The 17,122-nt window shown below is 56.6% G+C and overlaps 1 protein-coding gene across 8 annotated transcripts in view; it reads left to right on the forward strand.

Moving 5' to 3' along the window:
• SMG6 (SMG6 nonsense mediated mRNA decay factor) overlaps positions 1-17,122 on the forward strand; it is a 143,250-nt gene that overhangs the window by 118,293 nt on the left and 7,835 nt on the right. For 7 of the 8 annotated variants that reach the window (XM_044994260.1, XM_044994256.1, XM_044994262.1 and 4 more), the window contains exons 14-15: positions 5,824-6,000; positions 10,548-10,697. In XM_044994260.1, the coding sequence (XP_044850195.1) occupies positions 5,824-6,000; positions 10,548-10,697 (327 nt within the window). The remainder of the gene's footprint in view (positions 1-5,823; positions 6,001-10,547; positions 10,698-17,122) is intronic. The other variant, XM_044994257.1, reaches the window with a different exon arrangement.

Consider the following 17,122-nt stretch of genomic DNA (forward strand, 5'->3'; position numbering starts at 1 on the left):
AGTTGCCCCCACCCCACCCCTGGCTTTGTGGGGGATTTTGGAATTTAATCCTGGCCCCTCCTGTTTACTCCCAGGCTCTTCTCCCTCAGGTGTCTGAGGGCTGCTAGGGGAAAGCATCTCTCACGGTGGGCTAGGAATGCATCCCCGTGGCCACATTGCAGGAGCTGGGGCGGCACTGAGTCCTGTTGGTGTAGCTGCGGTGCACGCACAACTGCCGTTAATGTCGGAGGTGCTTCCCAAAAATCCCTTCAGGAATGGGTGCAGACCCGATGCCCAGCTGCTTAGCCAGGCTGGGCCCCTCACGCCAAACCCAGGTCCTGCGTTGAGCTGTATTCCTGCCCTCATCTGCCTGTGTGCTAGACCTTGAGTGACCAACTAGAGACTCCACCTCGTGCTGCTAGTGACCAGAGAGGTTGCTCCACTCACCAGTCCCCAGCAAGCTCTTTGCAGGCCTGTGAGTCCTTCCTCTGTGGGTGACACAGGGAGCCCCAATGCTTTGTGTCCCAGCAGCACCCACTCCCCCCACCACGTCACTCCCGCACACGCGTGCAAGCCCAGGCACCACCATACCCAAGTATTCGCACAGCTGTGCTGAGCTGCTGGAGCTGGGCATGCATGGTTTCATTTACACAGCAGCCCAGGCCCCATAGAACTGCTGATATTAGAGCTGGAAAAGTCCTGTCACTGAAGCCATCTGCTCTGAGCCAAGGCAGGACTGGGCCTAGAGCCTGGGCACCAGGGACTTAGCGAATCTAGTTTGCAGTGACCCAAGCAAGGGCTTTTCCCATTTCCCCAACATCTCCACACCCTGGTAGCTCTCATAGGCAGGAAGTTCCCTTGATATTCAGCCTAGCTGTATCATTCTTTGTTCCTTCCAGCTTTGCTCCTCCACAGAACAATTGATTAGGGGTGGCCGATGGTGTGACGAAGTGGGACTGTTTTTAATGTTTCCTCTGAATACTGTGTGGGTGCCTCAGTTATGGCCGACCCTCTGTCTCCTGACAGCTAATGGCCCAGGCCTCCCCCCCCCCCCCGTGCAAGGGGATGCTGCTAAAGGTGGGGGAGACAGAGAGATCAGGTGACCTCCTGGCCCGGGAAAGAGACAAAGCCCAGAGAGGAGGGACTGGAGGGGTTTGGCAGTTTTGGAAGCTGGCTGGGAAATAGAGAGGGGCGCCCGACTGGGCTTGGGCCTCCCAGCGGGGCTGTGGCCTCCCTTGGGCCCCAGATGGACCTAACTAAAGGGGGTCCTGCTGTCTGTACTGGCAAGACCTGTGTTCCTGTCATCTAAATAAACCTCTGTTTTACTGGCTGGCTGAGAGTCACGTCTAACTGTGAAGTTGGGGTGCAGGACCCGGTGGCTTCCCCAGGACCCCGCCGGGGCGGACTCGTTGTGGGAAGCGCATGGAGGGGCAGAGGATGCTGAATGCTCCAAGGTCAGACCCAGGAGGTGAAGCCGTGTGAGCTTCTTGCCCTGAAGACAGTCTGCTCCAAGGGAGAGGAGGCTCCCCAGAGTCCTGCCTGGCTTGGTGGGGAGCAGTTCCAGAGCCTCGCCCAGGGACTCTGTGACAGGTGAGGGCAATGGTGTTGCCTCCAGGACATATTCCAGGGTGTCCAGTCTAGGTTTAGGGGTGTTCCAAGCAGTGAAGTGCCCACTCTTCCCTTGGGAGATGATACCCAGCCTAGATCATAAGAATGGTCATATTGGATCAAAGCAATGGTCCATCTAGCCCAGTATCCTGTCTTCCGTGCCAGTGCCAGAGGGAGTGAACAGAATAGGCAGTCATCCGAGTGACCCATTCCCTGTCATCCACTCCCAGCTTCTTGCAAACAGAGGCTAGGGACACCCACTTGCTGGAGGATTCTCTGCACCTTGGGATCTTTAAACCACGATTTGAGGACTTCAATAACTCAGACATAGGTTAGGGGTTTGTTACAGGAGTGGGTGGGTGAGATTCTGTGGCCTGCGTTGTGCAGGAGGTCAGACTAGATGGTCATAATGGTCCCTTCTGACTTTAAAGTCTATGAGTCTATGAGCATGGGGTTGCATTCCTGCCCATCCTGGCTAATAGCCACTGATAGACCTATCCTCCAGGAAGTTATCTATTTCTTTGCTGAAGGCTGTTATGGTTTTGGCCTTCACAAAATCCTCTGGAAATGAGTTCCACAGGTTGTCTGTGCATTGTGTGAATAAATACTTCCTTTTGTTTGTTTTAAACCTGCTGCCTATTTATTTAATTGGGTGACCCCTCGTTCTTATGTTATGTGGAGGAGTAAATAACACTTCCTGATTCACTTTCTCCATACCAGTCAAGATTTTATAGACCTCTATCATATCCTCCATTAGTCATCTCTTTTCCATGCTGAAAAGTCCCAGTCTTTATTCTCTCCTCATATGGCAGCTGTTCCATACCCCTAATCATTTTTGTTGCCCTTCTCTGTACCTTTTCCAATTCCAATACATCTTTTTTTAGATGGGGTGACCAGATCTGCACGCAGTATTCAAGATGTGGGCGTACCATGGATTTATATACAGGCAATATGATATTTTCTGTCTTATCTATCCCTTTCTTAGTGATTCCCAACATTCCGTTTGCTTTTTTGACTGCCGCTGCACATTGAGTGGATGTTTTCAGAGAACTATCAATGACTCCAAGATCTCTTTCTTGAGCAGGGCCGGCTCCAGACCCCAGCGCGCCAAGCGCGCGCTTGGGGCGGCGTCCTGCGGGAGGGCGGCAGGCGGCTCTGGTGGACCTCCCGCAGGCATGCCTGCGGAGAGTCCACTGGTCCCGTGGCTCCGGTGGAGCATCCGCAGGCATGCCTGCGGAGGTCCACCAGAGCCGCGGGACCAGCGGACCCTCCGCAGGCATGTCTGAAGGAGGTCCACCGGAGCCACGGGACCGGCAACCGCCAGAGTGCCCCCCGCGGCATGCCGCCATGCTTGGGGCAGCGCAAATCCTAGAGCCACACCTGTTCTTGAGTGGTAACAGCTAATTTAGACCCCATCATTTTATATGTATAGTTTGGATTTTGTTTTCCAACGTGCATCACTTTGCATTTATCATCATTGAATTTCATCTGCCATTTTATTGCCCAGTCACCTGGTTTTGTGAGATCCTTTTGTAACTCTTCACAGTCAGCTTTGGACTTAACTAGGTTGAGTAATTTTGTATCATCTGCAAATTTTGCCACCTCTCTGTTTACCCCTTTTCCCAGATCATTTATGAATATGTTGAATAGGACTGGGCCCAGTACAGCCCCCTGGGGACACCACTATTTACCTCTCTCCATTCTGAAAACTGACCATTTATTCCTACCCTTCGTTTCCTATCTTTTAACCAGTTACCGCTCCATGAGAGAACCTTCCCTCCTATCCCATGACAGTTTACTTTGCTTAAGAGCCTTTGGTGAGGGCCCTTGTCAAAGACTTTCTGAAAATCTAAGTACACTATATCCACTGGATCCCCTTGTGCTCATGTTTGTTGACCCCTCAAAGAATTCTTGTAGATTGGTGAGGGATGATTTCCCTTTACACAAACCATGTTGACTCTTCCCCCACAAATCGTGTTCGTGTGTGTCTGGTAGTTCTGTTCTTCACGATAGTTTCAACATTCCCGACAGTTTTCCTGATGTTCAGACAACATTTCCCTTCTCTTAGTTCAACACCATTCCCCCTTGTGCCACTCTCCCCTTCACTCTCGGATCCCCTTCGACCATGAATCGTTCTTTAGCTAAACCGAAGGCATTTCGGCTCAGATCCTGCAAGGGCTTTTAGGTACCTGACTCACACTGAAATCAGCGGGAGATAGGTGCCTAAATATCTCTGAGGATCTGGGGCTTTAGCCTTTCCATTTTCCCTTCTGGCAGCCCACCACCATCTCCCGCAGAGGCCTCTGCCCCGGGGAGTCAGAGGCAAGTTTCTTACTCCTGCTGGCTTGCGGCAGTTAGCAATGTCTGTGTGAGCGACTCGGAGGAGAGGGCGTCTGAGCTGGCTTGCGGCAGTTAGCAATGTCTGTGTGAGCGACTCGGAGGAGAGGGCGTCTGAGCTGGCTTGCGGCAGTTAGCAATGTCTGTACGAGTGACTCGGAGGAGAGGGCGTCTGAGTGATGGGCCCTTTAATTCTGTGCTGCTTCAGACACAGAGGAAAGCCCTACGCTTGTTACATAAGGCTCCCTAGTTCATGCAGTAGCTGGGGCACAAGGTCAGGGGTCACAGTGGGGTCAGGTGGTTGACACACACTGTAACAACAAGGTGGTTAAAATTAGCCCACAGAGAGGAAACTGGCAGCATTGTGGAAGTGCAGAAGTTTCCTCTGCGCTGCAGCCTGGTGCGGGGGGGGGGGCACACTGCGTGCCGCCTGCCAGCCCATTACTCACTGTCACCTGGCCCCTCATGCTACCTCAGCCCTGCTTCTGTATTTCTGTTCTCCCCACTGCATGTGTTTGGTATACGCAGTGTTTCCCATAGCAACATGGGATCCTGACTGCTGTTGCTCGGCACAGCTGGGATGCTCTGCACTGCTGCCCCATCTCTTCCCCATGTCCACACTGTGTGTTGAGCCGCCCAGTTATCTCCCATTGTGTGTGGTGCCGCCCCTGCTTCCTGATGTCTGATCCTTGGGCCCTCCCGATGGGTGCTGGGCACTCAGGTTCACTGTGGTTGCACTGGAGTGAAATCAGCTAGAACCCAGAAATGAGCTGCCTGGTTCTGGGGTCCATGAGTGGGGAGCAGGCTGGGGCCTTCTGATTTGGGGAGCAGAATCTGGGCACTACTTCCAGTGTAAACGGAGTAAAGTGGAGCCAGAACCAAAGTCCATGTGAGACTGGTACAAAGAGAAATCCAGTGAGCATGAGCAAGCAGGGCACAAGGGTAACTTGTTGCTGTGAACTTGGCCATCATAGGTTTGTAGCACAGTGGACAGGACAAACGGTCGCCCAGGCTTCGGCTCTCCCAGGCTGGTGTCCCAGGGAAAGCAGCGGGCAGAGAGGGTACAGGCGCAGTGCTGGGCTAGCTAGCAGGGGAAGGGATTCTGATCTGCCCAGGGGCTGGGGCAGGGCTGGGGGGCTTGTGGCACCAGGGGGGAGCATTCCAGGCTCTGGTGCTCTGGAAACTCCATCTGAGAGTCTCATACATTTGATAATTACCTACGCTACTGAATTGCATCCTGGCTAGCTCAGCCCTGACAGGCTCCCTGGTTACTTTGTGAGCTGAGCTCATGGGCTGAGGCAGCAATGGAGTCCAGGAGGTGTGTGGCTTTTGTAAAATACCCCCACCTGCTGGCTCTCAGCACCGGTGTCCTTCCCCTGACAGCTGTCCGCCTGAGCCCTGCTCTTAGAGCGTTGAACCCTCCTGCTTCCACTGGGGAGGCTGTCGGGGGCTCCTGTTGATTTAGCTGAAATGAAACAGCCAGGACGTCCTCCTCATTGACCTCCCACTTGAGCAGGTTTCCAGCTCTTGGGTGGGAATTCTGCCTGGGGGTGGGAGGCCTTTCCTTCAGCTCCGACCCAGGAGCGGGCTGCCAGGGAGAGGCTGGGGAGGTGTCGGGGCCTGTGCTCGCATTAGCCTGCCCCAGTTCTCCCTGCCCTGGGCCACAAGCTCAAGGGCCAGACACCGGAGCTGGGCATCGAACTAAAGGGGGCTGAGGAAGCATCCTCTGCCAGGTGCTTACGTGGCCCTGCTCTATGCATCGGCGCTGCTCGCAGCAGCTGGCCCCCAGGCGCCAAGGTTTCCCTTTGGTCAGTGGCTGACCACCGCTGCTCTCTGCCTTCCCTGGGCACTGACTCTGTTTTTCTCTCTCTCCCTGACCCCCTTGTCCTCACCCTGTAGGTTATTGCTGCTGACTGCAAGAGGGTCACAGTTCTGAAGTATTTCCTGGAAGCCCTTTGTGGACAAGAAGAGCCTTTGCTGGCATTCAAGGGTGGAAAATATGTATCAGTGGCACCCGTCCCAGACGCCATGGGAAAGGAAATGGGAAGCCAAGAGGGAAAACAACTGGAAGATCAGGTACCGTGCGGGAAGAGCGCGCCTCGGCGAAGGAAGGGCGGCCCTGGGGGGCCCTGCAGCTCCCACTGTCTATAGCCAGGGTGGCTGTGTGCTCTGCACTGGGGCGAGGGGAGGGGACTGGTGAGCAGCCCTGCTCTCTCGAGTCTACTTCGCTGGTGCCCCTTCCTGCCAGTCCCACCCATGTGCCTCTGTCTTGCTCACTGCTATGAGTTCCAGATGCTGCTGCTCCATGCGGAAAGGGGGAAGCGCTCTCCTAGCGTGCAGCGCGGGAGCCCGGCGAGGGGGTGTCAGGGTTCAGGCTCTGTGGCAGAGGCCTGAACTCCAGCCTCCAGCACACGCACAGGAAGAGCTGACATTCGCGCCCCCTCCCTCCCCTGCCTCTCACATCCTGATGGGATTAAGGAATTCTCTCTTGTTTTTCTGCCCTCGCTTCGCTCCAGGCTCAGTGTGTGTGTCCAGCGGCCCTGCCAGCCACACTGCAGGTGGACACTTTCCTTGTGTTTAATCTTGCAGTTTGAAATGCCAGGGAACCAGTGGAGGCATTTGGAGCTAGGGGCTGGGTGGCCCTGGCTCTGCCCATCCTCCTCCATCGGGCTAGAAAGACACAGCAGGTTAGAGTAGGGAAAGCCCTGTGGGTGGCCTGCCTTCGGAGAGTCCACTTAGCTAGCTCAGCTGTCCCCAGAGGAGCCCAGGCACCCAGCTAGAGAGTGCCCTCGCTCCCTTCAGCCCGCCTGCGATCTCCGCATGGCAGCACTGGGTGTGACCCTGACCTGCAGGGACACAGACCAGGACTGCGGCTCTTGGGAAGGACAGTCCGAGATCCCGGCAGCAGTGGTCATAAGCCACTGTGATACACAGAGACGTGAATCCTTCCGCTCTGAGACAGGGACAGACCAGAGAGAGAGAACGACCCATCTGGAGTTTTGTGGCACAGTTCGGTGTCTGCCACTCGGGCACCCTCATTCCTCTCAGCAGGGATTTCCTGGCGGCAGGAATTCCTTCTTCCATAACTGGGCTAAGGGGCAGAGAATGGCGCCCCTCTGGGCTAACCAGGGAGGCCCCTAGGCTTGCTTAACTGTGGGAACCTCTCTGTGAACTCCTTACGTAACCCACGAGCTTCTGCATTTGGGTCCGAGCTGAGCCTCAAGCAGGCCAGCGTGACCATCCCCTGACCCTGGGTGAGCTTATTCCAAACCTGGAAACAACACTGCAGGCTGCACATCTGAACTGGGCCCCACGCTGGGGCTGTCGTCCCTCTACCGCTCGCTGTGGTCTGTGCTGTCCTGAGAGAAGGAAGTGAGTCTGAGGGCTCTGTCTTCCTCCTTCCCATGGCTACAGGGTCACTAGGAGGGAGGAGCTGCTCAATGTGTGACCCTGCCTGGTCTCAGTAAAATTACTGAGTGTGAAACCAGGAAGCATGAGGTGCCCAGTGCATATGTGAGTAGCCCGTGCTCCCTGAAAGCCTCTCCGAGTTCTTGGAGCTGCGCTGAGGCTGGAGTGCTGTCACGGAGTCCCCGGGCGAGGCTCTGGAACTGCTCCTCACAAGGCCAGGCAGGACTTTGGGGAGCCTCCTCTCCCTCGGAGCAGCCTGTCTGCAGGGCAAGAAGCTCACACGGCTTCACCTCCTGGGTCTCTCCTGGGAGCATTCAGCATCCTCTGCCCCTCCGTGTGCTTCCCACAGCGAGTCCGCCCCAGCGGGGTCCTGGGGAAGCCACAGGGTCCTGCACCCCCACTTCGCTGTCAGACATGACTCTCAGCCAGCCAGTAAAACAGAGGTTTATTAGATGACAGGAACAGGGTCTAAAACAGAGCTTGTAGGTACAGAGAACAGGACCCCTCAGCCGGGTCCATTCTGGGGCCCAGCGAGCCAGACCCCCATGTCTGCCCTCACTCCTCGTCCCCAGCCAGCTCCCAAACTCAAAACCCCCTCCAGCCCCTCCTCTCTGCCCTTTGTCTCTTTCCTGGGCCAGGAGGTCGCCTGATCAATTTGTTCACCTTTAGTTATTTCCTTGCAGGGGGGAAGGGCCCTGGCCATTTGTTGCCAGGGAGACAGAGTGTCAGTGATTTATGCACACTGGCCTTTATCCCACCACCTAGAGACTTAAGAAATGCATAGGGGAAACTGAGGCACCCACACAGTATTCAGAGGAAACATTAAGAACAGTCCCACTTCGTCACAGACGCCCAGAGATTTAGTAAGTTCTGTCCCAGGCTGTCAGCCTTCGCCTCTCTTGCCAGGTCCAGGGCTTGGTTGAAACTTGAAAGCCTCACCCCCTGGCCTGGGAATTGGTGCTTTGTGTGTGGCCGAGGTTCATCCTGATCAGTGGGAATGTCTGAGCAGGCCTAGTCCCATGAAGACCATCTGAGCAAACCAAACTGACCCCCAAAGACACGCCATGTGGCATGAAGAGCAGGGGCTAACTTCCAGCACAGGGGCTTCCACAGGAACCGGAACCCAAGGACTCATAGACTTGAAGGCCAGAAGGGACCATCATGATCATCTGGTCTGTCCTCCTGTACCTCACAGGCCACAGAGCCTCATCCACCCTCTCCTGTAACAGACCCCTGACCTCTGGCTGAGTTACTGACATCCTCCAATTGCTATTTGAAGACTTCATGTTACAAAGAATCCACCATTTACACTGGTTTAAACCTGCAAGTGCCCCATGCAGCAGAGGAAGGTGAGGGGAGTGTCAGGGTTTATAGCCATGCAGCTCAGTGTGGCAGAGGAACTGCCATTTCCCCCTCAGCTCCAACACACAGTAGTCCTGAGGCCCTTCCAAGGGGATTTCTTGAAACAAGACAAGAAGCCCCCAACATGAGCCCTTCCCACCCAATTCCCTCAGGCAACTGCACATCCTTACTGGCCTGGAGCAGCACACACAGCCTGCTGCAGTCACCGAGGGTATCAACCACCATCCAGGAGCTAGTCAGAAATGTAAATGAGTCAACTTATTAACTAGGAATGTGCTCGTGCAAAACCCAGAGGATGCTGTACACCCTGCCTTGGAACCACGATGAGGCCAGAGGCCGAGTCCAATATGCAGTATATCTAGAAGGGTCCCACGGGGATCTCTTCTCGCCCCAAAGCTACTCAGCCTTTGTCAGTGGTGTGGAAGAAAATATAAAATCCCTGGGGGTAAGGTTTGGAGCCGAGGCCCAGACTGGTGCAGTGGTGGATAATGGTGGGATAGGGCAGCTCTCGAGAGCAATGCGGATCACCGGGGAACCTGGGCGCCCTTGGCCAACCTGCTTTTCAATGCAGCCAACGGCTGGGTCCTCCAGCTAGGAGCCAGGAAAGCAGCTCTAACTTACGGGGGGGCGAGTTCTGGAAAAGGGGGGCTCTGCCAGGGCCGTGGGGTCATGGTGGAAACCGGCTGAAGCGTGGGCTGGCTAAGAGGGTGAATGCAATCCTTGGCTGCGGAGCAGGAGAAGGGAGGTGTTCCCACTGCATTCGGCCTGTGGGAGACCGTTCTGGGGATGGTGCTCAGTGCTGGTGTCCGCGCTTCAGAAAGGACGTGGGCCAGCTGGAAGGGCTCAGAAATGAGCTGCAGTGATTCGAGGTCTGGAAAACCTGCCTTCCGGTGAAGGGAGAGACGCTCTGCCAGTGCTAGCCAAGAGACGAGGCAGAGGTGACTTGACCACGGTCTATAAATAGCCACCTGGAGGAAGATCTGTGAGTGGAGAGGGCTCCTCAGACCAGCAGACAAAGGCTGAACGCGACCCAGGGGCTGGGAGCTGAAACCAGACAAAGTCAGACTGGAAATGAGGTGCCAGTGTTTCAGAGTGAGCGTAACAGCTCACCGAGGGATGGGTGGATTCTCCACACTTGGAGTGTTTAAATCCAGATTGGACTTCCCTTTCACAAAGATCTGCTGTGGTGCAGGCAGAAAGAATGGGTTTGATGCATGGAGCTCTGGGGACAGTTCTCTGGCCTGGGTTACACAAGAGGGCAGACCAGACAATCTAATGGTCCCTCTGGCCTTGGAATCCAGGAATCTAAGTTTCCTTCTCTAGTGGCAGAAGGCTCAGTTCATGTTTTCAGCCTTTATTGAGTTTTTACTTGTGTTAGGGTAGTACCGAGAGGTTGGAGCCCATTGGTAGACACATGATAGGACGCAGTCTCTGCCCCAGAGAGATTACAGTCTAAATAGACAAGGCAGAGGAAGGGTAGGCGAAAGGCAGCTGCATTCTCCCCATTCACAGAGGTTAAATAACTTGTCCAGGGTCACACCAGGCATCTGACAGAGCCTGGAATTGAATGCAGACCTGTGCATTAACCACCACACCCTCCTTACTCTAAGCCTCAGCTCTGGATTTCCTGGCCTTTCTGGTGTCACTCAGCCCTGTTGCGTTAACTGGTGGTAGGTGGGGAGGAGGGTCATTTCCCTTGTTTTTCTGTTTAGAATTTCCAGAAATAGGCTGAAACCTCCCCAAGGAGTGTCAGAGCAGCAGGGGGCTTTGTGTGCTGGGGAGGGGCGTTCAGTGTTGCTGACTCTCACCTATAATGAATTCTCCTGTTCTGGTTTGTCTGGATTTCCTGTAAGAAGGAGGATGACTTGAGGATTGAGGCGTTTGAAGATGATTCTGAGGCTGAAGTCAGTGGAGAAGAGTTTGACATCAGGGAACTCAGAGCCAGGAAGCAAGCACTGGCCAGGAAAGTAGCTGAGCAGCAGCGTCGTCGGGACAAGATTCAGGTAGGGCAGCCTTGGCGAGTGGGAGCGTCGCTGAGCCCGTCCCTTGTACACCTGGGCACTTGTATCCCCACTGGGAGGGTAGGAGTCAGCTGCTCTCCATGCTGTGTTCGAGGGCAGGGAGATATTGGGGAGTCTCGCAGAAGTCTGAGTTTTCCTTCCGGGTCACATGGGAGAGAGTGGGAAAGCCTCCATTGGCTTCAGAAGAAAGGAGCCAGGCCAAGGTGAATGCAAACCTGTCGGAAACCCGGGAGCAGCCAGGGCAGGTGAGGCCAGGTGTCACTGTGCTGCCCCCCATGTGGGGTCATCCTCCCGTCAGGGATCTGCACAGCCAGGCCTCGTGATGTGCCTCTGCATTGCTGCCCTGGCGCAGGGGTCTCCGCAGGCAATTAAAGAGCCCCCATAGGGAGATGCTGCCCCATGGCTGTAACCAAAGCATCACTTTAGCAACACAAGCAGACAGACAGAGGTTCTCTTGCTCTAGCCCCATTGAGTTCCTAGAGCTTTCCCCAGTGGTAGCTTGTGAACTAAGCTGGCTGGATTTGGAGCTGGGCCCTGGTTGTGAGCGCACTGGCCCTTTAAGAGCAAGCCCACATGCATGGCTATTGGCCACTTTGCTTTCTCTGGCCCCTCTTCCTCCTCCACCCTCGCAGCCCAGATGAGGATTTCTCAGCAGAGGAAAATTCTCCCTGGTCCCCCTCCCCCTCACCTCCGCCCTCTCTAATGCCCAGGGCCCTTCACTTCCATAATTCTTCATTTTCCAGCCTTGAACGTAAGCCAGACACATCTGTCTGGCCAGATGCGTGAACTCTGCAGTCTGTGCCGAGGTGGTTGTAAAACAGGGCCGCTGAAGGCCCTACTGGGAGAGCGCACACATGTGTACCCTCCAGCTATTGGCTGGGGGCCCAGAACCACTGCACTGCACTTCCAACCCCACCCCAACCTTTCTGGATGTTTCCCCTTTTTTACAAATCCCTCTTGAGGTGCGGGGAGGGAGGGGCTGCCCTGCATTAACCAGCCCATTGCTGCTGGCAGGGATCTGCTACAAGGAAAGCAGCAGCAAGTGAGATGGAGATTGGAGAGAGGGGTTGTAAATTACTGCGTCCTGAAGCCTTCCAGCCTCCCAGAGTTGTTAAGTGGGAGGTGTCAGTAAATTCCCCACTTCCCAGTGCCGTGTTCAGACACAGCAAACAGGAACTGCCCGTGTTCAGGGATGGCAGTGCTTGCAGAGCCCGACCGGGCCGCTAGTCCTTCTCTGCATCTGTGACCTGCTTCCCTGGGGCATCCCCACTTCCCATTGCACAGGGAGAGCTGGGGGCTGCTGGAGGGTGTTATGGGGTTTCTTTCCAGTGCACTCCTCCCTTCTTCAAGAGCTGCATGGGGCCGGGGCTTGGAGCCCGCTGGAGGTCAGCACGAGGGCGTGGGCTGCGTTGGGGGCTGTGCAGCTGGGAGCTTAGGAGCCTGATTTTCAGGCGTGGAGGAGAGCTCGTTGAGTGAAGTAGTTCAGCCCAGTGTTGGCCGGGAAGAGAATGGAGCAGGACATGAGGAGGGGCCCAGCCTTCATGCTGCAGTGGGTGCTGACCGGCAGCCTGAGGCAGGGAATTGGAGTCGCTAGGGAGCAGGAGGGGACTGAGCTTCACCAGCGTTTCATCTACCTGGTGTTGGCTGTCTGGAGCAGTGGGGTTCTGAGACTCCGCAGCCAGGCCTGGCTCGCTCCTGAGACTCAGCTGACACGGGCCTTGATTTCATCCCACCACTCCAGGCCCGTTGTAAAGCTCGCCTCCCCTCCGTGAGGAGGGTGGGGCTGTCTCCCAACCTGTCCCTGGGCCAGCAGCTTTCAGTCTGCCTCGCTGAGGTAGATACGGCCCCCTTCACTGAGTGGTGTCTGGGCACCGCACAGCCTTTAATGTGTCTGAACTCCCAGAGGCAGGGCAGCACGACCTTTATCCCCACATGACAGACGGGAACTGAGGCCCAGAGGGACTTAGGAAGTGTCTACGCTGCAGTAAAAGACCAGCAGCATGGCCACAGCTAGCCCAGGTCAGCTGACTCGGGTTGCAGTGGAGACATTTGGTCTCAGGCTGGAGCCTGGGTTCTGAAACCCACGGGAAGGGCGGGGCGGGGTCTCAGAGCCCAGGTCCCAGCCCAAGCCCAAACAGCTACACGCAGTTTGTAGCCCCGCAAGCCGCAGTTAACTGACCTGGGCTCTGAGACTCAGGGCCACAGGGGGGTTATTGCAATTTAGACGGATCCTGAGGGACTTGCCCAGGGTCGCAGGGAATCTGTGGCGGGCCGGGAGTTGAGCCCACCTGGCAGGTTAGTGCCCTGGCCACTGAATTATCCTCTTTCTCTCCCTTTCCCCATCTCTCAGTCCCTCCAGCCCGCTGGCTGGCTTCAGTGCTTTTCGCTGAGCTCCCTGCAGCTGGTCAGGCTCTGTGGTGCCCCGAAGGGAGTGCAGCATTCCAGGAGCAGACTCAGCCGCCCTGTGGAGAGGGGTTCTCCCCTCCCTGCTCTGTGCATGCAGCCCCAAATCCCACCCGTCTCCTTTGCCTCTGCCCCTGCAAGCCCTTCTCTAATGTTCTGTCCACCTCGCCCCTCAGGCTGGGTCTGCCATGCCCCAGGTTCCTCCCCCAGAGGGACTGACTGAGGTCGGATTAGCTCTCCCCACCCAGCTGGATTAGCTGCATTCTTCCCAGCTGAATCTTCTGGCATTTCCTGCCCATTTCTGCTAGCAGTGTCCTCTCTGCCGTGCTCCCCATCTCCCATCATGGCTGCCAGCAGGTTGCATGACTCCCCACCCTAGGGCGCTAGTGAAGGCCAGCCCCAAGCCCTGTAAGACCCTCAGACGTGCGCCAGGTTGGATACTGGCTATTTGCCATTGCTTCCGCTCCTTTAGTCAGCTTTGTCTCCACGACAGGGCCGGTATCCGAGCCCACCGAATGCAGTGGAGTGCAGTAGTTTGTGTGACACCCAGAGCCTATGTCCCCTGCACTCCCTTTAGGTCATTGTTCTTTAGGTAACGGTGCCTGGCGCTCCTGGCCCCATTAGCCTCTGCGTGCTCTAAGAGACTGTTCCATTTCCCGGGAGGGAGAGGAGCAGGCCCTTTGAAGGCCTGTGCCCCTGGTGCGGTAGGGGTTGGAGCAGGAGCCAGAGGGCATAGACTTTCAGCTCTGTCTACCTGTACATTTCATAGCTTGTTCTCTCTGCCCTGGGCTGGCATCCCCTTGGCCCGCCTTCCCTGCAGGGGCAGAGTCCTGGTGTCCCCGTCACCCATCTCCTGCCATTCATCCCAGCTGGTATGTCTGCCCACTCCTCCCCTTTGCTCCCAGCCAGCATAAGTGCTGCTGTATTTAAACTTAGAGCCGCACGGCTGAGTTCAGCTTTTTGAGCTCTTATATTCTTCTCACACACTGGCATAGATGCTGTCACAGAGTCCCCGGGCGAGGCTCTGGAACTGCTCCCCACAAAGCCAGTCAGGACTTTGGGGAACCTCCTCTCCCTCGGAGCAGACTGTCTTCAGGGCAAGAAGCTCACACGGCTTCACCTCCTGGGTCTCTCCTGGGAGCATTCAGCATCCTCTGCCCCTCCGTGCGCTTCCCCCAGCGAGTCCGCCCAGGCGGGGTCCTGGGGAAGCCAGAGGGTCCTGCACCCCCACTTCACAGTCAGACGTGACTCTCAGCCAGCCAGTAACACAGAGGTTTATTCGATGACAGGAACAGGGTCTAAAACAGAGCTTGTAGGTACAGAGAACCCCGTCTGCACTTCACTCCTCGTCCCCAGCCAGCTCCAGACTGAAAAACCCCCTCCAGCCCCTCCTTTCTGGCCTTTGTCTCTTTGGGCCAGGAGGTCGCCTGATCTCTTTGTTCTCCCACACCTGTAGCATCCCATGGCAGGGGGGAAGGGCCCGGCCATTAGTTGTCAGGAGACAGAGTGTCGGCCAGAAACTGAGGCCCCCCCACAGTATTCAGAGGAAACATTAGGAACAGCCCCACTTTGTCACAGGGGTGGTAATTCTAACTGTGTGTGTGGCAGCTGGGCCCCTCTCAGGCAGCCATGTTCTTTCTTAGGAAGCGCTGGCTGCTGCCTGGGTTCCCAGCCTCCCCCACCCCTTGGCCGAGCCCTTGTGCCACTGCTGTGCACTGGGAGCGGTCAGGTTTCCTGAACCGCCAAAAACATCCCACCTGAACCATAACAGGCTCTTCCTCTGGATGCTGCTATTGTTTTGCTCGACATTACAGAAGCAGCTTAACTGGGCAGCCAATTATGACATGTCTTCCCAAAATAGCCTCACTCCTGTCCCCTCCAAGCGCACACAGTGGCCACCCCCTTAAGATGCAGCCGCTCCTTTGTGGTGGCTGCGTGAGTAACTTTCTAAATATAGCCACATCCCATTCACGCTTTCCATTGAGGAACAATGCGGCGGGTGCACACGCGCTGACACGCACCTGCCGGGGAGCGGGTGCCTGCTGGCTGCGGAAGGCGTACACCCACCCCCGGCGGCTCCACCGCGGCGGCGGCCCCAGCTCCCTACCAGGCACGGGGCACGTTTACGCCTGAGGAAGACGCTGCCGACAAACCTTGGAACTAGGAAACCCTGGAGCAGTCTCTAGTAACAGGCATTGTTCTCGGTCCCTTGGAAAATCCGCCTGTATCCCCACGGAGCAGACAAAGCCCGAGTGGGCAGAGGCGCCTGGCCAAGAGCAGGAATGGCATCGGCGCCCCAGCCGGGGCATGGGGGCTGGCGGAGGGACTGTCCCACTGCTAACAGCCCCATGGGGCTCCTCCCGCAGCGGGGACACGATTCATTGCTTCCCAGGGGTGTCCTGGGGTGCCTCTGCCCAGCCATGGGGCTCAGGGTCTGTCGGAGCGCCTCAGTCTGCACTGTGACTGGTACCGCCCCCCCAGGCCCTGCACGGTCTGCACCATGGCTCTGCCCTTTCCAAACAGGAGGCACTGGCACGGTCCCCAGGGGGTTCCAGCTGGTGCTGACATGGAGGGAATTTGGGGCTCCAGTGTGTTCAGAAGTGCCTGATTTCTGTGCTGTCACCAGCTGAAAGATCCACCCCCCCTTACCAGCTCCTTGCACTCCCTGGGCATGTGGGCTGAGGGGACCAGCCTGGAGTATCCCATTGGGGCAGAGTGCAGGGCAGAAGCCGTGGCTCCAGGCCATGGGCTGGCGGAGGATGTGGAGTGCTGCCTGGTCCTCAGCTATCCTCCTTCCTGACAGCTCCTCTGCCATGTAAATGAGCCACTGCTTCCTCTGCCAGCACTCGCTTCCTCTTGCCCCAAGAGCTCAGGGTTGTAGCCAGGCTGGCCTCACCCACTGGGAACCAGGGCCCCAAAATCCATCTCATGCCAATGCAGCTGTTACTCTAATGCTAGTAATACTCTGTGCCAGGGCTTCACACACAGCCTGGCCTCCCAGCTCGTGGGGAAGGGCCATTGTCCCCATTCTAGTGATGGGGAAACTGAGGCCCGGAGAGATGCAGTGGTTTCCCAGAGTTACTCATCACAGGACTAGAAGCCTGGGATCCCAACTCCCAGCCCAGTTTCTCTTCCTCTTGACCATGGTGCAGGCTCCTGTGTCCTCAGTACCAGCGGAAGAGTTAATGTGGCTCCTGCCTCTCGGTTTTGCACACAGGCTCTCTTCCGTCTTTGGCACAAGGCCAGTGAGAGGCTGTATGAATCACAGGCCACTCCCCCCCCCCCATGTCCCCTTGGCCAGAGGCTTCTGCAGCCTTTTACTCTCACAAACAAAAATAAATCTCGCTGCCGGCCTCTGAACTCTGCAAAGGCGAATTTCCCTCTGGCTCCCTGAGCGTCCTGGAGCTGCAAGGGGACTTGGCACACTCCCCACAACCTCGCTCTTTCACTCCCTGCGCATCCTGTGTCCTTCTCTCACCGGGCGGCCCGGGGAGCGGAATGGGACGTGACGACCAGCACAGGCCCTGCTCGCAGCTGCCAGGAGTCTGATGGGTACAGTCTGTGAGAGCTAGGACAGCAAATGCCGCATGCAAGGGGGCATGCAGACGGGGTCACCTGCACACTGGGCATGTACACAGGGTCCCACGCAGTGTCTCAGGCCTGGCATCACCCATGTGCATACGCACACAGGGTCTCATATGGGGAGTGATCTGTGTGTTCAGACATCCTCCCACAGTAACCCTGAAACCCGCTAGCCAGTGGGGCCTGACCTGTCACGTGCACTTAACCCCTCTGCTCCCAGGCGAGGGGGAGCTGGGGCTGCCCTTGCCAGAGGGGGCATGCAGAATGTCATGGTGCCAGCCACCGCCTGCGAGCCTCTCTCCCTGCAGTCCCCTGGCACTAGTCTGAATTCTGAACGGGGCTGTCTCACTGCCCTTCTCCCACACCGACATCCAGAGGAGCTAGCAGCAGCTGCCATACCGCATAGCACAGCAAAGCCCTCC

The sequence above is a fragment of the Mauremys mutica genome, chromosome 19, assembly GCF_020497125.1.
Source record: "Mauremys mutica isolate MM-2020 ecotype Southern chromosome 19, ASM2049712v1, whole genome shotgun sequence".
Taxonomy (NCBI): Eukaryota; Metazoa; Chordata; order Testudines; family Geoemydidae; genus Mauremys; species Mauremys mutica.